We start from the raw sequence: 26,295 nt of genomic DNA on the forward strand, positions 1-26,295 counted from the left end.
TTACCCCTGATGATACATTACTTTACCCCTGATGATACATGATACTTTACCAGTTGATACATTACTGATGGTAATTAAATCCCACGTCAGTACACTGTGATCACTGCCACCTAGTGGTTCTTTTATCTGCAAATTCCTAATACATGAATGATCACTGCTGATAACCAGATCAAGAGTATTACTTTCTCTGGTTGCCTGCCGACCGGGCTAGCCGAGTGGGTAAAGTACCTGCCCGGCAACCCAAAGGTCGCGGGTTCGATTCCCGCCTCGGGCTTGGATCAAAGTACTGCAAAAACCTTGGGAGGTGCAATATGGCCACAGAAGCCGATGCGCCAACAACTACCAAATCAATCAAATCTTCTCTGGTTGCCTCTTGAACATGCTGCTGCAGAAAACAATCATCCAATAAATCCACAAAAGTCTGACTAGTGTGTGAGTGACCAACCCACAAGTTCCAGTCAATATCTGGGAAGTTAAAATCCCCCATTATAAGACATTCCGATTTACTAGCCCACTCTATTTCTCTGTACAATTGTTCATTGTACTCATTCGAGTCATTAGGCCTATAACACACTCCTACTCTTATTTTTGCTTTCGCAGTGCTTGAGTACTGTAAGTACTGTATACAATAGTGTATACAGTACTCAAGGTGTGGCCTGACCATGCCTTATACAAGGGGACAATCAACTCCTTACCCTGCTAGTAAAATTCCTGTATATCATTGACAAGACACCATGAGCTACTCTTGTAGCCTATCTGCACTGCCCAGAAAACTTTATCTGACTGCACAATTACCCCAGGCCCTTTTCATTCTCCACAACTCTGAGTAATACTAACCAGTTGATACATTACTGAGGGATTACTGCTACCCATATGCAGCACAGCCAGGCTTCGCATAATGCAAGTTCGATTAATGCGTTTTTCACTTATCACTATTTGAAAAAATTATACCACTTTTTACTTTACACAATGCAAATTTGCAGTTAATGCGATTATTATTATTTTTATGTGATAGTTGAAGAGGATTTGAATCGCGTGTCGGATGGGCAACAAACAAACATTTGCCTGCTGCCCGCCTCAGTGTGTCCCATCAGCCATCAGAAGAAGATGTGTTACTTGTTTGTCTCCCGCTAATAAAGTCAATGCAGACTTGCATTTAAAAATTCTAATTTTTAAATGAGCCAGATGAACATGTTATCGCGAAGGAGATAACAGTAAAAGAACTAGATGAAATCTTTCCTATCGCATAGAACCTCAAACAAAAGGTTTTAGGTTCTCTGCGATATTTATTTCACCAGGGCCCAGAGAAGATTGTTGTCGGCTATCGGAAATTTATCGATGAAAAGAGAGTCAACACTGTTCAGACGACCCTGTTCAAATATTTCCGTAACAAATTGTTTCTTCATTGTGTATTTTATGTCAGAAGTTCCCAAACTTTCTCGGTTCATGGCGCCCTTAGTGTCTCAGTAATTTTTTTCAAGGCACACCTAGACCAAAAGAAATACCTAACAGTTTCTTTTATTAAGTAGTTAGGTCCAAACAACTTAATAAGAAATGTCGAAACTATGAACTACCTCGAGCTAGTAGTTTGCATGGTGTCCGACAGATGTCGAGTATCGCTGTATTTCCCTCGAAAATTTAAAATATTCCACGGCGCAGTTTGGGAACCGCTGTTTTATGCAATAAACATTTAATTCCATAATTATTTTCATTATCTTTTACATGGTATACAGTTTAAAAAGTTATTTAAAAGGTATTTTTAAATTTTTTATGGACATTCCCAAAGGTCAAGGACCAATTATAATTTTTCCTATTGATTATTATATTCGATTAACGTGTTTCCGTTTTGCACGATGTGCTCGCGGGAAGAATTAATTGTGTTAATTGAGGTCAGCCTGTACTTTACATTTGTCAGTGTTAAACTTCAGTTGCCACCTCTCAGCCCATCTGCTCAACTTAACCAGATCCTGTTGCAGTAGTGTGCTATCAACTCTGCCAACCTTTGTATCATCTGCAAACTTCGACATTAACCCTAATATACCTTCATCAGAATCATTGATAAATACAGAAAACAACAACAGGCTCAACACCAAACCCTGGGGGACTCCACTATTAACATTAGTCCATGAAGAGCATTGTCCATTTATTACCACTCTGTCTTCTCCCACTCAACCATCCTTTTATCCATTGTAGCAACTTGCTCTTAATGCCATTCTGCTCCAATTTGTACAGTAGTCTTCCATGTGCCACAGTATCAAAAGCTTTCCTAAAATCCAATATATGATATCAAAATTATTTTTTGCATCCAATTCCTTTGTAACCACATTATAGTATCCAATGAAATTAGTCAGACAAGACTTCCCATTAACAAACCCATTCTGTGTCTGAAATATAGCTGCAGTCTTGTCTAGATGATCCTACAATGCTTCTTTAACCAATGACTCCATTATTTTCCCTGGAACAGAAGTTAAACTAACAGGTCTGTAATTACTTGTCACCTTTTGATCCCCTTTTGTGAATTAGGGATATATTTGCATATCTCCAGTCCATGGGGACCTCCCTGAATCTAAGGATGCTCTCATAATTATGGCTAAGGGTTTGCTAACTTCCTTTAATATAACTGGATAGATCCCATCCACCCCAGGAGCCTTATGTTCAATTTGAACAGTTTCTCAAATTGTTCAGTATCTACTTTGGGGGAACTTTTAACATGTCTGAAAACATTTCAGAGATAAATATAAAATATGAGAGTAAAAAAATGTTTAAAAGTTATGCAAATTGCATAAAATATTCTGTTCTTCCATTGATGATATGGATAATCATGTTTATCTCCTTTATTGCTCAGTTCATAACTGAACTGGTTTATTTCTTCTAAAATATGGTTGTGAATGTTATCTCTTATTTAATAATAGCTACAACACATTAATACTTTCCAGTACAGTTTGTGTGAAGGAGTTCACCCTTTCTAACAAACTGTAAACAAATTTTTGAAAGTGAAATTAAGTTGAATGTAAAGAGAAAAAAAATGAGATAAGTAGAATAATAGTAGCATAAACAGTTTAAAATTATTCATTACTTATTAAGATTTTACTATATTATATACTCTTATATTAAGTATCTCTATTCTTGTTATCTATATTTGGAATTGATTCATTTTATTCTGGTACTGATATCTCTTTTTGGCCTTCTGAGTTTTTTTTTTTTTTTTTTTTTAAGAATATAATTTACATCTGATCGTTGTGCAGTGTTTGCATGTAAGTTATAATAAAATTGTGTACATTTTAGGTCGCAGGCATGTGCAGATTAGGCTTGTGGAACCAACTGTCAAGTCAGTTAATTGTGGAGACACATACATACTTGTAACCCCTACACTTGTGCAGAATTGGATTGGAGAGTTCAGCAACGTTATAGAAAGGGCAAAGGTGAGTGTGCTCTGGACTTTAAATCAGCCATTGCATTTTTATTTTTCCTAGGATTTCCTCACTTTTTTTTTTTTAACCTAAAAGTAGAAAAACTAGTCTAAGACATGCACAGTTTACAGACACTGTACACCATCCACCTTGAGCTGTCTTGACACTATCCAAACAGTGTAGTCTAGCCTAGTAATTATATTGAATACATTAGATGGGCAAAAAATTTTATATTTGATAATGTTAAGCTTCTGATATAAATTTCTGCATGCATTCAGTTTCAAGAATTGGAACAAGCTTTTATTTTTGCTCTGATATTGGGTTTTGTAGAAGCTATATTTTGAGTAAATATTCATTATTTAAGATGTGATAAGTGGAATCCATGTGGTACTCAACATTCTTTGGTTGGAACTTTAGACAGTTAAACTGGCAGTACCATTACTGTGTGTGTGTGTGTGTGTATATATATATATATATATATATGGGGGTGGGGTTATGAGATAGTAAACACTAATTGAAAATCATTTCATCTGTTTTGCAAACTTGCCACTGAATTGAATCGGAAAACTCAGCTGATAGTCACTAACTTTCAAATGCTTGTACTGTAATGCCTGTGACTGCAAATCAAACCTACATCTGGAATTTTGATATATATATATATATATATATTTTTTTTTTTTTTTATTTAATTGACTTGGGATTTGAATATGATGTTTGCATCACATATGGCTGCCATAGTTGTTTTTGTTATTTTTAATTTATTATTTATTATTTTAATTTTTTTCAGGGATCAGATGTAGCAGTAAGAATTCAGTCTACAAAGGATTTGTGCTTTAAAGCTACTACAGATGTAGTTATTATAGATCAAGAAAAAAATCCATCTAGCAGTGTAATGGAGAAGTTCTTTTCAATTTTGGAAGGATCAGAAGATGAATGCCAACCTGCTGGTTTACCAGAAGAAGATGAGGTTATTTTCATGATTAATCTTTAGTGGAAAATTTAATAATTAAAATATATAATAAAATATTGAAAAAACAGTCATGGTAATAAAACATTGTGTTTTAGTGCATTTTTAATATATATAATATTTATACCCTAATGCTGTAAAGCTTTTTTTTTTTAAAACAGTTTGAATTCTTGATATTACAGCCATGCTTTTAATTTCAGTGTTGTTAGCTACAGTGAGTAGCCACTATTAGCCCTCAGAAAGCCTGGATTCACATTGGCAGAGACTTAACTAGGCATACCATAGGGATCCTATTCCATGTTGATTGACTGCTTCCTGCAGTTGCAAATTGGGTTTGCAGACCTGTACTCCATACAGCTCTTTTCACCTCATCCAGCAGGTGCTTGCTCATTTGGATTGAGATCCACTCACTGGAGAGGCCACTACAGTAGGCCAGATTCACTCATGTTCATGGAACCAGTTCTGTACTATTTTGACCTTGTGACACGGTGCATTATCTTGTTGGAAGAACCCATTCAGATATGGATACAGTACAGCCATGAACAGATGCACCTAGTCTGAAACAGTTTCCTGATAACTTTGTCAATAGGCAAACTTGTCTTAGACTGTTATGGGGATAGGCACGGTCGGATTTAAACTTATTGTGGCCCTAAGCTACAATATGTATGAGGCCCTTCTCTCTTCACCTGTGACAATATTAAAAAGGATTTTTTTAAGGTGGAGCGAGGTACCTTGTAATGTGAGTCCCTAAGCTGTAGCTTGTTTAACTTATATGTAAATCCAGGCCTGGGGGTAGGGAATACTAATTACTATAAAACAAATTAATGCTACAATTAGTTATTCTTGGAAAGGTGCTATATCATTTCCTGAATACCAAGGCATCCTAATATTAAAATAAAATCAAAAAATAAGAAGACAAACCAACAACACTTCCTCTCAGCAGTACAAGCATATGACCTGCACCCCCATAACCACTAAAGTATTTGTATCATTTCTAAGTAAATAAAATTACCCAAATATAGGGAATTCACACATTTACTTAATCTATGCCTAGTGGTAGAATATTTTACAATTTTAGTTTAATTCTTTTTTGAATCATATAGGGAAATCCATTGACATTTGCTAGATAACGGTCAACAACTGAAATATGATCCTTTTTTGCAGTTCACATATGTCTATGTCCCTTTGCTTGCGGATTACCTGTCTATGATTAATTTTATTTACTTGTAAGTGGCACTTACAAGTAAATAAAATTGTGGCAGTGTCTACTTGGGTGGGATTGTGTGCTTGCACTGCTCAGGGTTGAATATCACTGTCTTTTTTCATATTTTATGATTTTATTTTAATATACTGAGGATTCTTTCAGGTAGCAGTACAGCATTTTGCAAAGAATAATCCTAATTGTAGCATTAACTTGTTTTGTGATAATTAACATTTTTTATAAATGGTCTTAAATTTTCAGGTAACGTGTAGCATCCAAATGTTGCTCCACTCCATTACATTTGCCACTGCTAGCCTGCATCGTTTACACTTGGGCATATTCTGGTCCATTATCCAGTGTTGGTGTTCTTGAGTGTACCCATAATTTCTTGTTTTTTGCTAACAAGATTGGCATCCAGTTTGATTTTTGATGGCAGTGCTACAAAGTACAATGAGCTTTGCATTCTGAGATGCCTCTTTGGTTATCACTATTGTTACTGGGTCATCATCTGAATGACTGTAGTCTTTCTGTTGCCTTGCACAAGTCCACCTCCATTGGCCTCTCACATCAGCAGGTTGTTTTCAATCATAGGATCACTGTTGATTGACTGCTATTTGGTTATTTTACCAATTTTGATACATCCAAGACACAGGCATACAAGTTAATGTAGCAGGGTTTTAGTTTCCGAGATACTCATTCAGGCATATCTGGCACTGGCTACCCTGCCATGTTCAGAGTCAGTTAAATCTTTTGTCATACCTGATTTTGCACTTAATTGCCCACATACAGCATCCCTATGTATCTGCCCACCTGCTTTATATTATGGTATGAACAAGCAATGCTGTTACTGAAGGAGTGCTCCATTTCACAAAAAGGGCAGGTATACCCAGTGAAGTGGCCACTGTGTATTATATTTTATTAGATAGTATGAATCAGAGCTGAAATATATTGAGGTAAACTCCTCTTATTATTTTACATATATTTTATTAATAAATGTAAGATCTTTTATATTAATTGTCAGCAATAAAAAGGAGTGGTATAAAAATTTCAAGTATTTTATTGCATTTTATTTTCTTTCAGGTATCAAATATTAAAGTGTTATATGAATATAACACTTTAATATTTGACTTTAATGTATCATAGGAAGTTCTAATGGTGAGATTCCCAGAAGACTGGTTTATTTTAAACCAGTATTTATTTTGTAGAAAAATTATTGCACTGCTCATTAATTAAGAAAGCAGTAATGTGATACTGTAAGAATCACTATGAAACATCATTGCAGTGCCATACGTGTGAATTATGTAGCATGCAGGAAATTGTGCTCAGTGAAAGCATCACAGAAGGCTTGCCGAATAATAACAGATCATTATATTGACAGCACAGCAAACTAAATAAATATGCTTTTAATGAAACTTAATGGTGCTTTTAACATGTTTTCTACATGTTGGGTATTAAATCCTGTGGTTACAAATCCTTGCCTGCAGTAGCTTTTAAAGTTTCAAAATATTTGAGCTTGAGTATGTTGAATCTGGTGTTAGTTAGCCAACTAGCTACTCCTTGATGAGGTGCCTCTGTAGCCAGGTGGGAAGGAGCAGCAGTGCGTAGCACACGCTTCTTGATTAGACCGGGGTTTGAGCCCATCACCACCATATACGGAGGATGCGGAAAGGTCAGGGAATGACCACTGCCTATTCCCGGAGCAATATGGCCTTAGTTGCTAATGCTCCTAAAAACCAAATAACAAACAAACTCCTTGATGCTTATGCTCTGCACTGGTACTAGGATTTGTATTTGTTTCTTTTCAGAAACATTGTGATAGGATGCAAGATGAGAATGAATGATGTAAAGATTGTCAAATGAAATGTTAGATTGTTAGGGAAGATGAGTAGGGAGGGAACCTTATTTCTGAAAGAGTTATCTAAGGGGATCATGTATAAATCCATGATTTATATCAATGGTGTGGAACTGAATAGACTTGATGTAGAAAGGTCATACTGTAAGGGTTTTTTTTTTTTTTTTTATCAGATCTTTATAAAAAGCTAAAGGTAGTCTGGCAGTGTGCCAGACTACATTTAGCTTTTTTGTATGATTGTTTTCTTCCTATTCCTCAATTAGCATATAATCTTGCTTCCTCTACTCAGCCAGCCATGACTGGAGAGAGTCAGTAGTATGTGTCTGTATGTAAGTTGATGTAAAAATCATCAGTTTGATTTGTATCTGTTCCAAACAAGGGTCACAAATACTATCTTTAAACCTTACATCTGAGTAACATTTGTTCTGGTGTTGATCCACCAGTGATAGTTTGGTGTATATTGCTCATTTGTTAACAGATTTCATGCCTTCCAGATAGTATAGTATAGGGACCATTGTTAATTGCAATCCAGATATCTTTTTTTTGGAATAAAATTAATCAGATGTCAAGTAAATTTTATAACATATTTTTACTCTATATTCCAGCATATAGGTTGACCTTTGAAGCACTAAAAATTGTCTAAAATTTTAAGTAGACATGTTGAGCATTAAATGCTTGTTGGAAAGATATGAATTAATACCAATATTTATATAAATTATTAACTATATATTTTATGCAAATATGCATTGTTGTTCATCTTAATAGACAAAGGAATTTGTTTATTTTCTTCATCAGATGAAGTAGATTCATCGAATCTATTGAGAATTACATTTTCAGATTTACTTTTGTAGTTCTTGAAAGTAAGCTTTTTAGATAGTCAGTTCCTTCTATAAAATGCAATTCCATATTAAGGCATTATATTATTAATACTTGGATTATTTCCAAATGCATTACATTTGGCAGCATTAACACAACTACAATTTCTGCAACTGTCCATAAACCTGTCCCCATTCCAAAGAAGCTCAACCTGACCAGCATCATTAATCACAATTATGTCAATGTTTTGGATAAGTATACCCATTGCATTTTGTCTTAATTTTCATAAACTTTCCAAAAGTATGGAACAATGGTGCATCTCCACTTTTGGGGATTTCTATTTAAATATGCTTTTATTTTGTATAAAGTCCCTGTGAGTTTGGTAAGTTTATTCAAATATTAACAATTGCTATTAATGGAAATGTAAACTTTATACATTCTTTTGGTTAATTTTAATTTGCTTTTTCTTTGGTCTTACAATTATGTGTCTTCATTTTGTTTCCTAGTTGTATGAAGCAGCCATTGTAGATACGAATATGGTGTACAAGGTAGAGAAAGACGAACTGATTCCATATGAGGAATACTGGGGTTCTCTTCCAAAAATAGAGATGCTTAAAACTGATGAGGTAAGGATAATTTGATATTATGAAATAGAAAGTAATAATCTACTACCAATTCATTTGATGAATTCCAACTGATATCCCATACCTTCAAGTACATAGAATGTTTAATTTATGATTTAAATATTAATTAATGATTTTTCCATCTGGGTCAACTGGTCAATCCAAGAAAATAGCCTCTCCCTCTCTCACTTACCTTTTCACTGCCGAAGAGCCTGTATATAGGTTTTTCTCTGTTTTCTATCTACTGCCATCTGCAGTTTAATTCTCAAGTCCTTGTTTAGTCAGGCCCATACTTCATTAAGCTATCTCTTATATGGTCATCTTACTTCATTTCATTGAAAATGATTTTTTCTATGTTACCTCTGTCTCTTCTGGAAATGTGAACAAATTAGGAAAGACTGCTTCTTTCCTAATTAGGCTAACTTTAGATGGTATTACATTTTGTGTACTGTTAGTCTTTCAGTATAGGATATTTATTCTTAGTATTAGTAAGGCCAAATGATACAAGGAAGAACTTTTTCTGCATCAGCCAAAATAAATAAATAAATAAAATAATTAAAATAAAGCAGGGTCTTCATACCATTCCCGTTTCCACAAAACAATTATCCAATTCTGCTTTAATGACTTTGCTAGACTCATTGCCTCTCCCATGTTGGGGAGGCAACTTATTCCAATATTTCACACCCTCCTAACCATAGCTGAATGTTATGAGATCTTCTGTTTTACCCTGAAATTTTTAATTTGTACACAAATTCACACATATTTGTGTTCAAAAAACCTGTTACTATATATTGTATTTTCAATCCATATTTTACAATCTATAAGAGGTAAATTGAAGTTGCTCATTATGAGACAGTCAAAGTTGCTGGCCCATTAAAATTTCCTAAAGGGATTTTTGTCACACTTCTCAGTCATTTGGCCTATAACATAACTCAACTATAATCTGCCCTGTACTGTAAGTCATTTTAGCCACAACATCTTTATTACCTTATTCTAACTTGGAGAAGATTCTTGTTATTTTCAGCAAGTTTTTGATCAGAAGCATTACTTTTCTATCCTTCCCTGCAACGTAACACGGTATTCAGCAAAATGAAATTCTTCATCTCTTATCTCTCAGCACCACATCAGCATTGGTTGAGCTGATCAGAAGCTAAATTCATTTAATTTCTTTACAGTACTTCTTGCATTACTCTATAGACAAAGTAGTTTTTTTACTGTTTTTTGATAATTCTGATAAACCCACTACAGATACTTAAGTGTTCTTCCTTGTGGTCTTCAATTGCTAATCGATTTTGCTTCTATTACACTTTCCCTTTCAGTGTTGTTTAAAGTTATTAATAGTTGTGCACAAGTGCTCTTGGAGAAGAGATTGCAGATGTAATTTTGTCTCATACCACAAGTGAAGACCATTTTTACAAAATAAATTCCACCAATTGAGTCAGGCCATGCAGAGAAAAAATTCCCCTATAACTCTTGTAAAGTCCATCAAGTTTAGAATTAATCCACAAAGCTTTCATCATAAAATCCATCTTGCCACATCTAGTCAGAATTGCAGACACAAGAACATTTTGTAAGCAGTTCATCACTTTAAGCTGTAAATTATTAGTTGCTATATGTAGTAGTCAACAACTAGTCCATATTGGCAATCATTAGTTAGACTGCTTCTGCTGGAACATGCAGCAGCCTGGAAAGCAAGGTGTTGGGGATTTCAAGGCCTGCAGGGGAGGGGGAATGGGGGCCCCCATTGAATAAACAAACAAATACAAGGACTTATGTTATGGTGAATAACAGTAAGAAGAATTGCATGTACACTAATGCTAGGGACATAATAAATAAATTTGGAGATTTTGAAGTACTATTTAAATTGCCAAATGCAGCCATTGTGTGGTATTGGAGATACGGTGTCACTCAGACATAACAGATGCAGAATTTGAATATGGGGAGTACAAGATGGGGGCTATGTTCTTAGTTAAGAAGCATATTAAATTTGAGGCTACAGCATCCAGATGACATGGATGGTCAGTGCAATGCTGAGTCAGTTTTGTGTGATATAGTCCTGGGAAAACAAAATTGAGGGCAAGTGGGTGTTATAACCCTAACGACTGTAACGAGCATAACAAACAACTATAGAGAGAAATAGAGTGGGCCAGTAAATTAAATCAGAATGTCTTATATGGAGGATTTTAACTTTTCAGATACTGACTGAAACTTGTGAGTTGGTTACACATACCAGCAAGACTTCTGGGGATTTATTAGCATCTGCAGATAAAAGACCCACTAGGTGACAGTGATCACAATGTATTAGGTAGGATTTACTTAAAGTCATTAACTACTCTCAAAAGCAGGGGAAAGGGCTTTTGCTTTTGTAAAGGTAACAAAAGTGGTCTTAGCAAGTTTTTAAATTGTATGCAGTGGAACCCACTGATGATGTCACCAACAGCAAATTTTAAATGGAAAACAGTCGGGGAAATAATCAGAGAAGCTTCTACTAGACTTTTCATACCAATTAAGAAATGCTGTTCAAGGCTTAGACCTAAATGGATTTAAGATGAACTGATAAGACTCATACAAGAGAACCAAAATGCATTGGATGCATTTTGGTTCTCTTGTATAATTTTAGTACTGATAATTTTGTCTTAAGATAATTCTTTATCTTAAGTTCTGGCTTGATAAAAGAAATGGGTTTATTTTGTTGTTATACAGGTAATTGTATTTGACTTTGGAAGTGAGATGTATGTGTGGAATGGTAAACAGGCCTGTGCTAGATATAAACTGGTCTGCGATCAAATCACAAAGGAGGTTAGGCAAGCTAAGGCAGAGTACGAGAATTCTTTGGCAAAGAAAAACAGCAAAGACTTTCTTTACTTATGTTAACGCTAGAATGAAGAGGATGGATCATATTGGTCCACTTGATAAGGAGAGTTTAACTGTTGACTGGTTGCTGACAAATTGAATAAGTAGTATTTTGTGAGGAAAGTGGAAAAGAAATTGAAGTTAAACATAAAAAAGGCACCTGGGGTGGATGGGATCAGTTATATTAAGGGAGGCAACAAGGGAGGTAAGTCACTGTTGATCCATTGGTGATATACTAGCTTATGTTACCCACCCATGATCAGATTCAATGGAAAAGTGTGGTGAAACTCAAGTGGTTGCTCTTGACATTTCAAAGGATTTTGATCCTATTTGGTCTTAAAAGTCTTCTAAGTAAGCTTCCATTTTTTGGATTGCCAACTGTTTTTTGTAATTGGATGTCCAGTTTCTCCCCTGACCACTCACTGCCAATGACAGTAGACATCTCTGTCTTAACTTCTCCACTGATGCTGGTGTGCCACAAGGTTCAGTTCTTTTTTCCGCTCTTTTTCTCTTGTATGTTAATGACCTTCTCCCATTGACTGGAAATCCTACCCATAGTTTTGCTGCTGTTAGTACATTGCATTCCACCTTCCAGCTTGAGAAACTTTGCCCTGCACAAACAGCTTCCATTTCTGGAATATCCACTACTATTCCTTAAATTCTAACCTCCAGGTAAATCTAGTTAATTTGAATCCTTCTAAAACTCATTCCTCTCTTATATCTTGCAAAAAGTATTCTTCTGCTCCTATGCTTATCTTTGATACACTCAGATTTCTAGACAAGATCACCTATCTCTGTTAGGGATTACCCTGACTCATCTTTCTTGTGCATAAGCACATCACAATTATTACTTTCTCTGCATAAAAAACTGGGTTTTATCTTTCACGCTCAGCATTGCTTTTCTTCTAAACATCTACTCTATACAAATCCAACCTACCATGGAATATTGTTGCCACATCTGGGATGGTGCCCCATAACCTCTCCCAGGCTTCTAGATTCCATTCAAAAGATGGCAGTTAGATTAATGATTCATCTCTTACAAAGTCTATCCATTGTGTCTCATAAATGTTCTGTTTCTGCTGGATGCCTGTTCTATAATTTACCCCTCTCTCCTTTCCAAACCAGTTTGAACACGTGCCACAACCAGTTAGTATCCTTTTATTCTCCAACTTCAGACTCACAGAACCAACTTCTTCTTCCTTATTTATTCCCTCAACATCTATTTTCTGGAATTACTCCCTTCACACACTTCCTGAAAATTATATCTATGAAAATGCAAGTCTAATGTTAACAAGTATCTTATTTCATTCTTCTCAGCTTTCAACCCACATATGGTACTAAGTACTACAAGTTCTAAAACCTTTTGTGTTAGGGTCTGTCATAAAAAAAAAAAAAAAAAAAATATATTTATATATATATATATATGTATGAACATAATGTGAATGAGCAGGTGGTAACTAAGTGCTGTGATAGCTGTCATAGCTGTCCATGGTAATAACCTGGTAGGGAAACAATGGTTATATGCAAAAATGAAACATATATATATAAGGATAATTACTAAATCACTATGTCAAGCCAATTGTAGTAAAGATAGGTTGGACACATTGCAAAGGACTTTATCGAGGGCTAACCCTTACAATGTGCCCTCCTACCTTTACTACAATTGGCTTGACATAGTGATTTAGTAATTATCCTTATATATATATGTTTCATTTTTGCATATAACCATTGTTTCCCTACCAGGTTATTACCATGGACCAGAGACAGCTATGACAGCTATCACAGCACTTAGTTACCACCTGCTCATTCACATTATGTTCATAGATATTAAGACTGATGTAATGTTTTATCTAGACATTGATGGCATTAATCAGCTCTTCTCTCCCTTGTCAGGTTCTTTGTTTAGGTTTTCACTGATTGTATCACCATTATAATTAATTATCTTACGTTTATAACTGTTAACTATTTGCCATATCCACTATATATATATATATATATATATATATATATAAATAAATAAAAAAAAAAAAAAAGCAGGAATCACTTTCAGCTCTGCCTGTGGCTGTTGTTAACCTATTTGTCTGTGTATTTCCCCCCCCCCCACCAGACTAGCAGTTTTCTGACCAGTCTAACACTACTTCATTGGCATCAGCAAATATTTTTACACCCCTTATGTTTAACTGTATCCCATCCCTATAGAAACAGTCTCTCCTGTTAACAAGCACAGATCATGCTGAGAAAATTTCTACCCCATGAGTCTTACAAAGTCTCTCCAATACCGAATTGATTGACAAGGTTTTTGACAAGGATCGACAAAGTCATACGGCATTTGAGCTTTCTCATACACAGATTTCTAAGTTTTTAGACCTGGAGATGGAAAGGCAGTTTGTCTGAAATCAGTTATTGTTTTTGGAAATGCCACTTGAACTGGAAAACTCTTAATTCTGACCAGATTTTAGGGATAGCAGACTGGTGAAAGATTTTGTTAAAGATTGCACTTTGGAGTGTCACCAGTGAGGAGACTGGCATTTTCAATGCAAAAGTAGGAATAAGATTGACACCCAAGGATATTTTATTTGTTATGGCATTTATTGCATCTATTGCTTTCTTCTCTAAGAGATAGATATTAAAAATAAATAAATTTTCGGCTTGTATTCCAGATGACCACACAGTCAGAAGTCAGTGACTAAGACCTCCTCTGACCATGTGTCATGTCCGAGAATGAAATCATCCCATTTGTTCAAATTGACAGTTTCCAAGCATTCACTGGTGTATTTGTGTTTGTTTTGGAAAATATCCTTTTGCCACACTTACCTCATTGAGAGATAAACTTGCCTAAATACTCTCCTTCTTCAGCTCTTGAAAGGCCTCATGTTACAGAAGTTAGGAAGGTTCTGGGACCACTGTTGTTTCTGACTTTTATACTTTGAAGGGATTACAGGGCATGATGTCAAAGTTTGGAGATGATGTGAAGATTTGGACAGTGGTTAATGATCAGCACACCAAGCATTGCTCCTTTAGGATGACTTGGATAGGCTTCAAGAATGGCCAGGAAAGTGGCAGCTATGTTTAATGCAGTAAAATTCAAGGTCTTATTGCAATTTAACTTCCCAAGTGAATGCCATTCACTTGGGGAATGGCAACCCCAAAATAAATTAGACTTGTTTGGGTTTAATTAAAAATAGTAGTGGAAGGAAGAGATTTGGGAGCTACAATATAGTTGAACAACATTCTTTGAGCAGCCTAGACAGGTGGCGAGGAAGGCCCGTGGTGTCCAATGTTTGGTTGCAGAGATAGGGATATTATAATCCCCCCTGTATAAGGCAGTTGTATGACCAAACTTGGATATTCTGTTGAAGTATGGAAACGGTCTTAAAAAAAGACCTGACCTTCTTGAAGGGGCCAAAAAGCAGGTCCCATTCTGCTTAATGGGACCTGCAAAAGGGCATCTATGAGAAAAGACTTCAAATATGCAGGCTGCGGAATTTAGCAGCCTTGGAGGGAGGGGGGGGAACCTGATTTTGATTTATAAAGCTCTTAAAAGGGGATTATAAAATGAATGAAGGTGAAATTTTCACTTTTATAAATCATTACAGTTTGTTTTATTTTTGTTTTTATGATTATTTTTTATTTCTTATTTATTTCTCCTCTTCATATTATCATCAGGTTAGTGCAGCAAAATCTTCCTTGCACTATATGGCTAATACTAATTATGATTGAACTTGAACTAGGTTAACTTTGTTAAAATACAATAAAGAAAAATTAGTGCATTACCAAGACATTCTGATTATTGTGTTGCAGCCTTTGACAGATGGGAAAAATTCTGAAATCACTGCTGTCTACAAAGAGAATGATTCCCTTTGTAATATTTTGAACCTTTATCTTAATGAGATTAATTAATCTTAATTCTTTATCTTAAGTTCTGGCTTGATAAAAGAAATGGGTTTGCTATTGATGGTATTAATGTACATTTTAACTTATCAGTCATGTTATAACAGATGGGCTAATATTCTTTATTAATGTTTGGGAATTGATAAGGAATTTAACTCGAACAATAACCAATATGCCCCGCCAGATATTCTGGTATGCCCGTTGATCTGTTTTTGAGATGTTTTTATTTTGTTGTTATACAGGTAATTGTATTTGACTTTGGAAGTGAGATGTATGTGTGGAATGGTAAACAGGCTCCATTTGAGCTGAGAAAAACAGGGTGCAGATTAGCTAAAGAACTCTGGGAACAGGGTTATGACTATTCTGAATGTGATATCAATCCTCTATATCCAAGATTTGGTAAGTTTCAATTGAGTTAAACTTAAGCCCTAAATTTTCTGAAATATTTTCAGAAAACATTCAAAAAGATCTAAACTTTTATTTATTAAAGTGTAATATTTTAAAATAGTTGTTCATTTTTGCATATGCATTTTTGAAATTTGCAAATGTTTATATCATGTATGATAATTTGTAACTTGCTTTGCTACATTTTACATCTTTCAAATAAGCTTCTTTGACAGTTTTTTGTGCAGTAAACAAAATCCTTGCTTTTAATAAAACAGTAGGGAATAAATCTTACAAATCATATTTGTTGTTAGCTACATTTTGCCTTTAGTTTAATTAATTAATCGATTAACTGACTAATCAACCTTTAATGTGCTTTTCTTTTTTAAGACAAAAAGTATCCTTTGAGTGAGACAGAGCGTCCTACCTGGGCTGTGTTTGCTAAGATCAATCAACATATGGAACCTGCTCTTTTTAAAGAGAAGTTTATAGATTGGCCAGATATGTCTCGTATTATTAAAGTTAAATCACAGACTAATGATGATAAAAAGGTAGATATTTGAATTCATTATTCAAGGCACTAAACTGTAATAATATATAAAAGCCCCTCTTGCTACTTGTCATGAGGATATTAATCTGATTTTTAATTCATTTGATTTTAATAATGATATCACCACAATCTGAAATACTCACTTTAATTGGTTTAGCTTCTGGGAATACTAGGATTTTAAAGATTAGCTTTACTTAAAGTATTGCATATATTTCGGTTTGCTTTAAAATCCAAAGATTTCTTCCTTCTTTATAGGAAGGAAGTATCTTAAAACTCTAAGGTTTTATGATAAAAAAAAAAATATATATAAAAAAAAAAAAAGGTAAACTGCAGCCATTATCAACCCACTGCAGGATGAAAGCCTCCTTAACAATTCGTGCTGAGGGAAATAGAGCATAATCTGCCACGCTGGTTGGCAGATCAACCATATTTAGCAATCGGGCTTGAACCCCGGTCTACTCAAAGAGCGTGTGCTACTGCACTCCCGACCACTCGGCTACAGAGGCTTCCAGACAAGTTATTAATAAATCTAAAGTTAGTTTCAAGTCTCATCATAACAAATTTGACTCTCTTACAGATGACAGACAACCTTGCTTTCTGTGCCTTAGTAAACTATGCTTGTAACTTATGTTGATCTGTTTTTACACACATGTGATTCTGGCGCCTCCGTAGCCAGGTGGGCAGGAGCAGCAGTGCGTAGCACACGCTTCTTGATTAGACCGGGGTTCGAGCCCATGACCACCAAATACGGAGGATGTGGAAAGGTCAGGGAATGACCACCGCATATCCCCAGAACAATATGACCTTAGTTGCTAATGCTCCTAAAAAAAAAAAAAAACATGTGATTCTATTGCAACTTTATCTAAAAGTAAACTGACTTAAATATGGTTTTCTTCCAAATTGTTAATTGACTATCTTAGAAAATATCCTAATGCTATACTATATCCTACTCTGTTCCTGATTTTACACCAGAAAAGAGTATAAGAACTTTGAGCAATATTTTATACCAAAAAATTTTCTAGTCTCAACAGCATGTCTCCATTTGCTTTTGAAATCATGATCTGACTCCTCGTCAACTTTTTATTCTACTTATTCCTTAATTAGGCTAATCAGTGACTTCTTTCATTGTTTCAGTTTCTTCTGCATGTCTTTTCTGTAGAAGTTCTCATTGATGCTGTTCATTCAAATTGTATCTATGAACCTACCATTCTCTTAATCTGCTATAAGACATTCAGCAACCAGTGACATTATTCTTCACTTAGCTTAGAACTCTCTGTGTTTAGTTTTCTTTCTCTTCATTCATGCCTCTGAAAGTTCCTAAATTATAATTTATTGATATTCAGTGAACTTGATTATCAATAAAGCAATAGCATTTTTATGTTTGAGATTATATAAAAATGGTAGAATATTTCTTTGTGGTTAGTTAAAGTTCTTTATAAACTTGAAAAAGGGAGTCTTGATTAGGATGTGTTTTGAATGATAGGCAGTTTTCTTATCTTAATTCTCCAATTTTATCTTGAATGGCTAAAACATATTTTTTGGAAAACAAAGGATGAGAGGTTACCTTTCATCCTTGAAATAAAGGATGGGAGGCTATAGTAGAATGAAGAATAAAGGTTTTCATTTTTGTGAATATAATTTAATGTTATTTAGATAACAAGATTTTGATGCAGTGTAAGGAGAAAGGGAATATGAATTATGCAAATCATCTTTTTTTTTTTTTTTTGTTATAATGCCAAATAACACAGTGCTGAAGGTGATTGTTGGAGAGCTGGTCTGTGGATTTAAATTAAAATTAGGAGTTTATGGCCAATTTATCAGTTATCTAAAGGTAAGCTGTTGTCAGAGGTATACTAGGAAGGATTATTTGTGTGAGAAATATCCTGCATGCTATACACATGGTGGTTTACAGTTATAGTTTTCTAATGGGAGAGTGAACAGTTTTTGATAGATGATTTGTAATAATACACTGGAATTTGCTTCTCTGGATCTGTACAACTGAAAGAAAGTAATTTGAAATAGATTAATGAAGTGCCGTAATTACTAGTAAAGTTGTATTGGATGAAGGCAGTGTTTAATGGAGAAAAGTGCATGGCTCAGAATAATTGAACCTAGAAGAGTAAAGAAGACCAAAAAGAGATTTTATTTTAATCTCTCTCTCTCTCTCTCTCTCCCTCTCTCCCTCTCTCTCTCTCTCCCTCTCTCCCCCCCCATATGCATGCACATTTGCACAACTCTCAAAGTTGCAATGGAGGGAACTGGAATAAAAATTGCTTTGTATTGAAAGGAATTTTAAAGTTTCAATTAAGTTTAATGGAATAGCCTAAATGGAATAAGCAGCAATCAAGAAACAAACTGGGCACTTATTAAAGTGGCATGTAGAATGTAAATAGAAATGAATCTGAGGTTGAATTGAATCTACATTTGAGAAATGAAATGGTAATTTTAAAAAATTTTATTTTAGAGAATAGGGAACCTTGACCTTTAAGATTTCTTGGTATTTCAAGGTAAAAGTTTAAAGTGATTCAATAGTTTAATGGAGTAAATTTATTGTGCTTTAGTTTGCTATTCTGCAACATGGAGTTCCATGACCTGGGAAAGTAGTGGTGACAAGATGCTTTAAATTTATGTGGGTTGGGGGAGTGCAGTTTGACTTGGAGTTTATTCTTACTTATGTAGTTAGCACAATAAAAACAAATAGCCACCTTTCAAAGTACTTTTCCTCCTTCAGAATAAATTTGTTCTAGCATTTTGGCAGATTTCAGTTTCAAAGAAAACTTGATGTCAACATCAGTAGATAGCTAAATTTTATTGGAACCTTTTCTTAGCAGAAAACATTCAAGGAGTATTCCAGTGGAATAAACACATAGTTCTGTGAGAATGGAAAGAGCATTTCAAACTGTGTTTAGACTAATTCCACTGTGTTTAGCCATATATGAACATAAGTGGCCATTATTCCAAAAAAAAAAATAAAATAAAATACTTTCATGCAGATGTTGTTGTTAGTTCATAGAACTACTTTCAATGAAATTATATATATTGGGGGGGAGAACCCTTTGAGGATTGGGTATAGGACATCTTTCCAAATGTTGGGTGAGTGAGTGGGTGCACAATATAAAGATAAAATTACAATAATATGGATAAAAATTGCTTAGAAAAAGAAAAAAAATTCATAGAAAAGGCTGAAATATAGAAAATTTAAATTAATTTATTTAATTAAAATTAAGAACATTGAAAAAATACATGCTTTCCATTTCCATTTAAATGACTTTCATCAATCATTTAAGGCTAATAAAAATGGATAAAGAAAATATAACATTATCTTAATTTTCACATGAAATAAAAAGATTAGCAAACAAATTAGAAAATACTGAAAACTTTAATATTAAAAACTAGATACAAAGTTGGCAGGGTTGTTAATGACAGTAATGGCAGTGTGCTACTGCAACAGGATGTAGAAAATTTGGGCAGATGGGCTAAGTGGCAACTGAAGTTTAACCTTGACAAATGCAAAGTACTGCATATGGGTAGAAGTAACCCCAGACGAACATACCAACTGTGTAGTACTACACTTAGGGTGGTAGAAAATGAAAAATACCTGAGAGTAATTGTGCAGTCAGATATGAAGTTTTCTGAGCAATGCAGACAGGCTCCCAGGGCAGGTCATGGGGTTTTCTCAATGATATATATAGGAATTTTGCTAGCAGGGAAAAGGAGGTGATTGTACCTCTGTATGAGGCAATGGTCAGGCCACACCTTGAGTACTGCGTACAGGTCTGAAGGCCTCATTTTAGGAAGGATGTAGATTTGCTTGAGCGTGTACAGAGAAGAGCAACAAGATTGGTGAGGGGAATGAAGGGATCCTCTTACCAAGAGAGGCTTAAGTTCTGCAAATTGCAATGGCTGGAGACTAGGAATCTGCACAGTGATCTGATTGAGGTGTATAAGGCCTTGAATGGGTTGAGCATGCTGAATTCTGATGGGATCCTTCCACTTGTTCAGATTACGAACCTAAGGGGGCATAAATTCAAATTAAGAAAAGACAGATGTAGAATAGATGTGCGGAAATTTGCCTTTAGCCAGTGGGTGGTTAATTGCTGGAACAAATTTCGATCTGTCGTTGTGGAAGTTAGGTTAAATATAAGTTAGGTTAGTTCAGTTCCTCCTTAAATAAATTTAAGGAGGAACTGAACAGGCATTTGGAGGGAATGGTGTGAATTTTTTTTTTTTTTTTTTGGCTGATGCTGCATAAGCTCATACACTTGCTTTCTTGCATCACATGCCACTACTACTACTATTTTTAAATAAGATATAAAGGAAAACAACTAAATTCGGTTTAACTTTTAAACCTATTCTTCATGAAAGTTTAAGTCTTATCTGTTTCCTCAGTGGGTGTGGTGATACACAGGAGTAAAAGGCAAGATTTACATTATATTATTTTCTTTAAATTTTTTTGATTGGTTGTTTGGTTGCATATAATTTCCCAATTGTGATAATTGAGAACAATTTTGATTAGATTTCAAATTCAAAATCTGACCAATATTTGTTTTTAAATTCCAAAGCCCATAAAATTGTAAAGGATCTCCTTGTACAGAATCTTAAAAGGACAATTTTTTTCATGTTGAATCCATTGCATTTTTAACCAGTTAATTGTAATTGTAAAATTGACAGTTAATTGGTAAAATTTTCCAAGTTGTTTTTTCCACCTAGTGAATCTCCTTTCTAAAGGTACTGAAGGAAGGAAAAAAAAAAAAAACTCTTCAGGGTGTATTCTACAGATAATTTTTTTTTTTCTTGTGATGAGCTGATGCCGTCTTCTCTTTTTTAATACTTGTTCATAGATAGCTGTATAGTAAAAGTACACTTTAAATAATTAGCAACTTCAAGGTTTTACTATTATCAGTAGTAGTAGTACTAGTGGAAAATGATGTAAGACAACAAGCTTATACAGCATTAACAAAAAAACTACCCACTTCATCTGTCCACCCCCTCTAATAATATGTATAATTCTTTTTTATATTTATTCAAAGTATCTACTTGTGCAACAATCAGTTACTCTCTGGCTGGAAGCAAATAATTTTCACACATCTGTCCTGCAGTCACCCTTTTTCACTCTATATCCCCTTGTGTGTAATGTCTCAGAAAGAGTAAGGATGCTCTTGTTAAATTTACTCAATCCATTTAAAGCCTTAAACAATTGTCAGGTTTCCTCACAAGTGCCTAATTTCCAAGTGTTGCAATTTGCAGAACTAAAATCTTTTGTGGTAAGAGTACCCCTTCGTGTTCTTAACTAATCTGATTGCTCTTCTCTGTACCCATTCCAAAAGATCTACATCCTTCTTAAAATGAGGTTTCCAGACCTGTATGTAGTACTTATAATGTGGCTTAACCATTTCTTTATATAATGGGATAATTGTCTTCTTTCCTGCTGGAAAAGTTACTGACAGAATCATGAGCTGCTCTATAAACCTGTCTGCATTGCTCTGAGAACTTGTCAGCTACAGTTATCTCTTGTTCTACTTTTTTTTTTTTTTTTTTTTATCTTGAGTGTCGTACTACCTAATTGGTATGTTATTCTCAAATTGCTGCTGCCCATATGCATCAAGTTGCATTATCAGTGCTAAACTTCAATTTTCACTTCTCAGCCCATCTAATTTTTCTAGGCCTTCATTCCTGTTATTAACCACCTTGGTAACCTTTATCATCTGCAGACTGAGACAATAAGCTTGATATGTCTTCATCAATATCATTAATAAATATTATAAATAGTAAGGGGCCCAGCATTGAGCCCTGAGGGGCTTCACTAATAACATCAGTCCAGAAGAGTAATGTCCCTTTATAACCACTGTCTTCTGCCATTCAACCATCCCTTTATCCTTAACAGCACGTTTTCCCTAATGGCATGTTGCTCCAATTTGTTCAACAGTTTTTCATGTAGAACAGTGTTAAAAGTTTTACTGAAGTATTACTTGTTGATATCAGAATTATTGTTTTCACCCAATTCCTTTGTTACTGCATCATAGTGGGTAATCAAATTGGGCATTTTAGTTGGCAACACCACTCATTGAATGACTTTTTGATAACAGAATTGAGGAAGTGGATTGTTGTTTCCTTCACTGAACTGGAACCCTATAGAGGATGCATGGAATACACTGGGACAACATATTGCATGACACACTCTAGTACTCTAATTTAGGACTGTCAACCATCAGGGTAATTTTGATAGTCATGATGAGTATGTAGAGTCAATTAATTCCTGGAGGGTACCACATTTTTACTGAGGATGTCTTCATTATTATTAAAGAGGGGGTTTCAAAATTGTAATATCCTTTTTATAAAAAAAATGTGTGTTTCTTTTTTTAATCCCTGCATTCATGCAAATATGTACAGAATGCCTGCTGAAAAGACGTGCTTTGTTGATCAGTTAAAACTCCTGTTATTGAGTTTTTCATTTGTTGCTTAAATGAATTAGTTGCATAATGTAGATATATTAGTTGCATAATGCAGATATAAAAAAAAAAAAAAGTTGCAGTGGGTAGTGTCAATTAAGGATTTCTCTGAAATAATTTAATTTTATATTAACAAGAATCTCAAACAACAGATTTTGCATGGATTTTGACAGTGAAATCATATGTGGAAGTTTGGGAATTCAAACCTAATGTACCTTAAAATTAGTGAAAATTTTCTTTATAATTATATAAATATTACTTAATTTTAATTATTTGTTTTACATTAATTCCCTTCAGTTATCGATCAGTGTTTAATGTTTCAGTCAAAGTCATTTTTGTTTAATTTGAAAGGCTGCAGAAAGCTTATCTGACCTACATCCCTGTGATGTCAAAGAAATGTTGTCTAAGCAGCCAGGAGAGCCTGACCTGTTTTTAGAAGGAAGCCATCTAGGGAGAGGGTTAGAGTATCATGATGTTGAGGAGAGGAGAAATTTTGAAATTACCACCTTGGCTGTAAAAATATGGCATGTGATGGAATATCAACATGTGGAACTGTCCAAAGAAAGTTGGGGACAATTTCATGGAGGAGACACATATGTAGTTCGTTGGCAGTATATGATTACTCAGATGGGTAGGTAGTTTTTTTTTTTTTTTTTTAATAGTAAAATCAGGTGTACATTATATATATATATATATAATTAAAGATTATTTTTTGACAATTTTTTCTTGAGGATAAGTGGAATATTTGTTAATGGATAATTGACTAAGCATCTTTGTAGTGCAAAAGTTAACAATAGGGGTAATTTTACACATTGTGTGTGCAAAACTGCATACCTGATATTAACTGTTGCTTACTTGCATCCATGGTTATTTCATGGTAAAAATGAAATTTAGAAGTTATTTTAGGAAGGTAAACTAATGTGCTATGATGGTAAAGCTACTTAAAATGTGCATTCCTTTATGTTCATTTTTCTTATTGAGTCGATTTCTTTTTATATAGGGTGGTCCACAAGCAAGGAAACATGTTTGACTGTAAATAATAACACTATTTTAAATATATTTTAATTAATATTAGCAAAATAGAAAGGATATATGTAAACTTAAAAATGTTTACAACATCTATTCAGTATGCCACCATTTTGGTCTCTACAAAACTGTAGTCTTTTGGACGCAGCAAAGTACATTTCCTTAGAAATATTCTCAAATCCTCCAACTATTGATTACTGAAGCTCCAGCCAAGAGCTATGCTTATTATTAAATACTTAATATACACAGTCTGTAATGTATTATGAAAATATATGTCAATATTATTATTGTGAATAATTGCGTGACACAGAGCAAAATGAAGACAGAATAAATAATTACAGATTTAATATTAATTGGAAAACACACATATTAAACTAAATACATACAAAAGCTTTCAGTTAGTTGTTAACTTTCATCAGTCAAACTGACAGTTAGATTGTCGAACATGAGGGCGTGTACTGCCAGTCATGCATATGAACTGCATGATGTGATGGTTACTTGTTGGATGTTGAAGCCTGTGGCTGTGACACATATGAATGTTGCCAACGTTTGTCATTCATCAAAATGGTTGCTTCAATAACAGGGTGGCCATGACATCCACTGCTCCTGTTGACTGAGGTATTAAAGCATGTAATCTTCAACGACTCCAACCAGGCACATCGCCGGTAGTGGCAGGACCTATATCTACAATCACGACATCGCAGTGTGGGTCAATGTTGTGGTACATTGACCAGAAGTGTTCGGCAATGGCCGAGTGTTGTATGTCCACTAAGCAGATGGCTTTGTTTTCCGAGCCGTCTCCCAGTTTCCTCAATGTAGCAGCTAGTGCAGTCATGGCAAGAGATGTGGTAGACTAGACCACTTTGTAGTAAGGTGGGAACTGGTGTTTTTTACTTTAGAGATGAGGGATCGTAACTTTCTGCATGAAAGTTGTATGCATTTTATCCCATGTAATTTTAGGACCCTAGAAACTTGTTGTGATAGGTTTGGGTAGTATGGGATAAAGGCACTCACGGTTGAGTCATTACCTTGGATGTTCCTGTTGATTGCTACGTGGTCATGTCTGTAGGTCACACCTGTTAAAGGGTACTGGTGGGATAGCCACACCTCGCAAGATCTACCTTGACTTTAGCAATCTCGGTGCACCTCTCATCTACAGAACTAGTGGGTCCAGGCACGGGTTAACAAGGTTCATGCAGTAGCAAGAAGATGGTGGCGCATGTGTGCTGACCGGAAGTTGGTAAATTGGCCAGCACACGTTGGTTTACGATAGGCAGTTGTCTTCAAGTGCATGCCCTCGCGTCAGACAAGGGTGTCTAAGTATGGTATGGTATTGTCCAATTCTAGCTTGATGGTGAATTTTATGAAAGGCAACAGAGAATTTAGATGGTCTAAGAGTCGGTCACCCGAATTTCTGGGGATAACCACAAACACATCATCCCCATATCGACATCAAAAGGTAATGGATCTGGTACATTCGTAAATGCACGATCCTCTAATTCTTCCATCGCAATATTTGCCGTGACTGAACTAATTAGGGAACCCATTGGCTGTGCCGTGCACCTGTTGGTAAATGGAGTCTTAACTGTAAACACAGTTAAGACTAAGTATTCTTCTATAGTTTACTACCCTGACACAACTCTTGAAGTTATTTAGGCTTGTTACCCTAGCTTTATATTCCCACTCGTTTAAATTGTTGCTTCCCTCAGAACATCTTGCCAACATTGGCTGTTGAGGCAACAAACAAGAATTTTTGAGGTGGGTGCAAGCATTACTCTGACCCATATCATCAAATAAATGAAGATATATATTACCCTTCTCCTCCCTAACTAGCAGTTTCCCTGAACCTTAAGGGTTCAGGGAAACTGGCAAAAATCCTTACGCCACCTTTGTTCAAATGAGTACTGTCTCAACAAAATATATTCCTTTTACCTACATACCTGCAAGTGCAGTTCTTGCTGATAAATTTTCTCCTTAGAACCTTGCAGATTCCCTCAAGCTTTGAGTTAATCTGCAATGCTTTCAATACATAATCCCTCCTATCATTTTGGGGAGAATTGCAGACACATACATATTCTGCCTAACTTGCGGCATTTTTTCAGTGTGGTGCTATATTTATCCAACAAATGGTTAGTTCATGTTCATTTAATGCCATTAATACCCTCATGAATAATACTGCTCAACCCCCTTCCCCCTCTCACCCCAAATCTGACAGTCAGTTGGTAACATCATTAATTGTTGCTCCTGGCAAACACACCATGGTTCTGACCCAC

The 26,295-nt window shown here is 35.0% G+C and overlaps 1 protein-coding gene across 1 annotated transcript in view; it reads left to right on the forward strand.

Annotated features, from left to right (window-relative positions):
- Positions 1-26,295, forward strand: part of LOC150075981 (uncharacterized) — a 701,253-nt gene that overhangs the window by 608,169 nt on the left and 66,789 nt on the right. The window contains 6 exon segments of the mRNA XM_090387465.1: positions 3,286-3,422; positions 4,198-4,377; positions 8,753-8,872; positions 15,856-16,012; positions 16,388-16,548; positions 23,348-23,627. Coding sequence (XP_090243591.1) covers positions 3,286-3,422; positions 4,198-4,377; positions 8,753-8,872; positions 15,856-16,012; positions 16,388-16,548; positions 23,348-23,627 — 1,035 coding nt within the window.

This window comes from Mastigoproctus giganteus, chromosome 13, assembly GCF_048544385.1.
Source record: "Mastigoproctus giganteus isolate SK-2022 chromosome 13, ASM4854438v1, whole genome shotgun sequence".
Taxonomy (NCBI): domain Eukaryota; kingdom Metazoa; phylum Arthropoda; class Arachnida; order Uropygi; family Thelyphonidae; genus Mastigoproctus; species Mastigoproctus giganteus.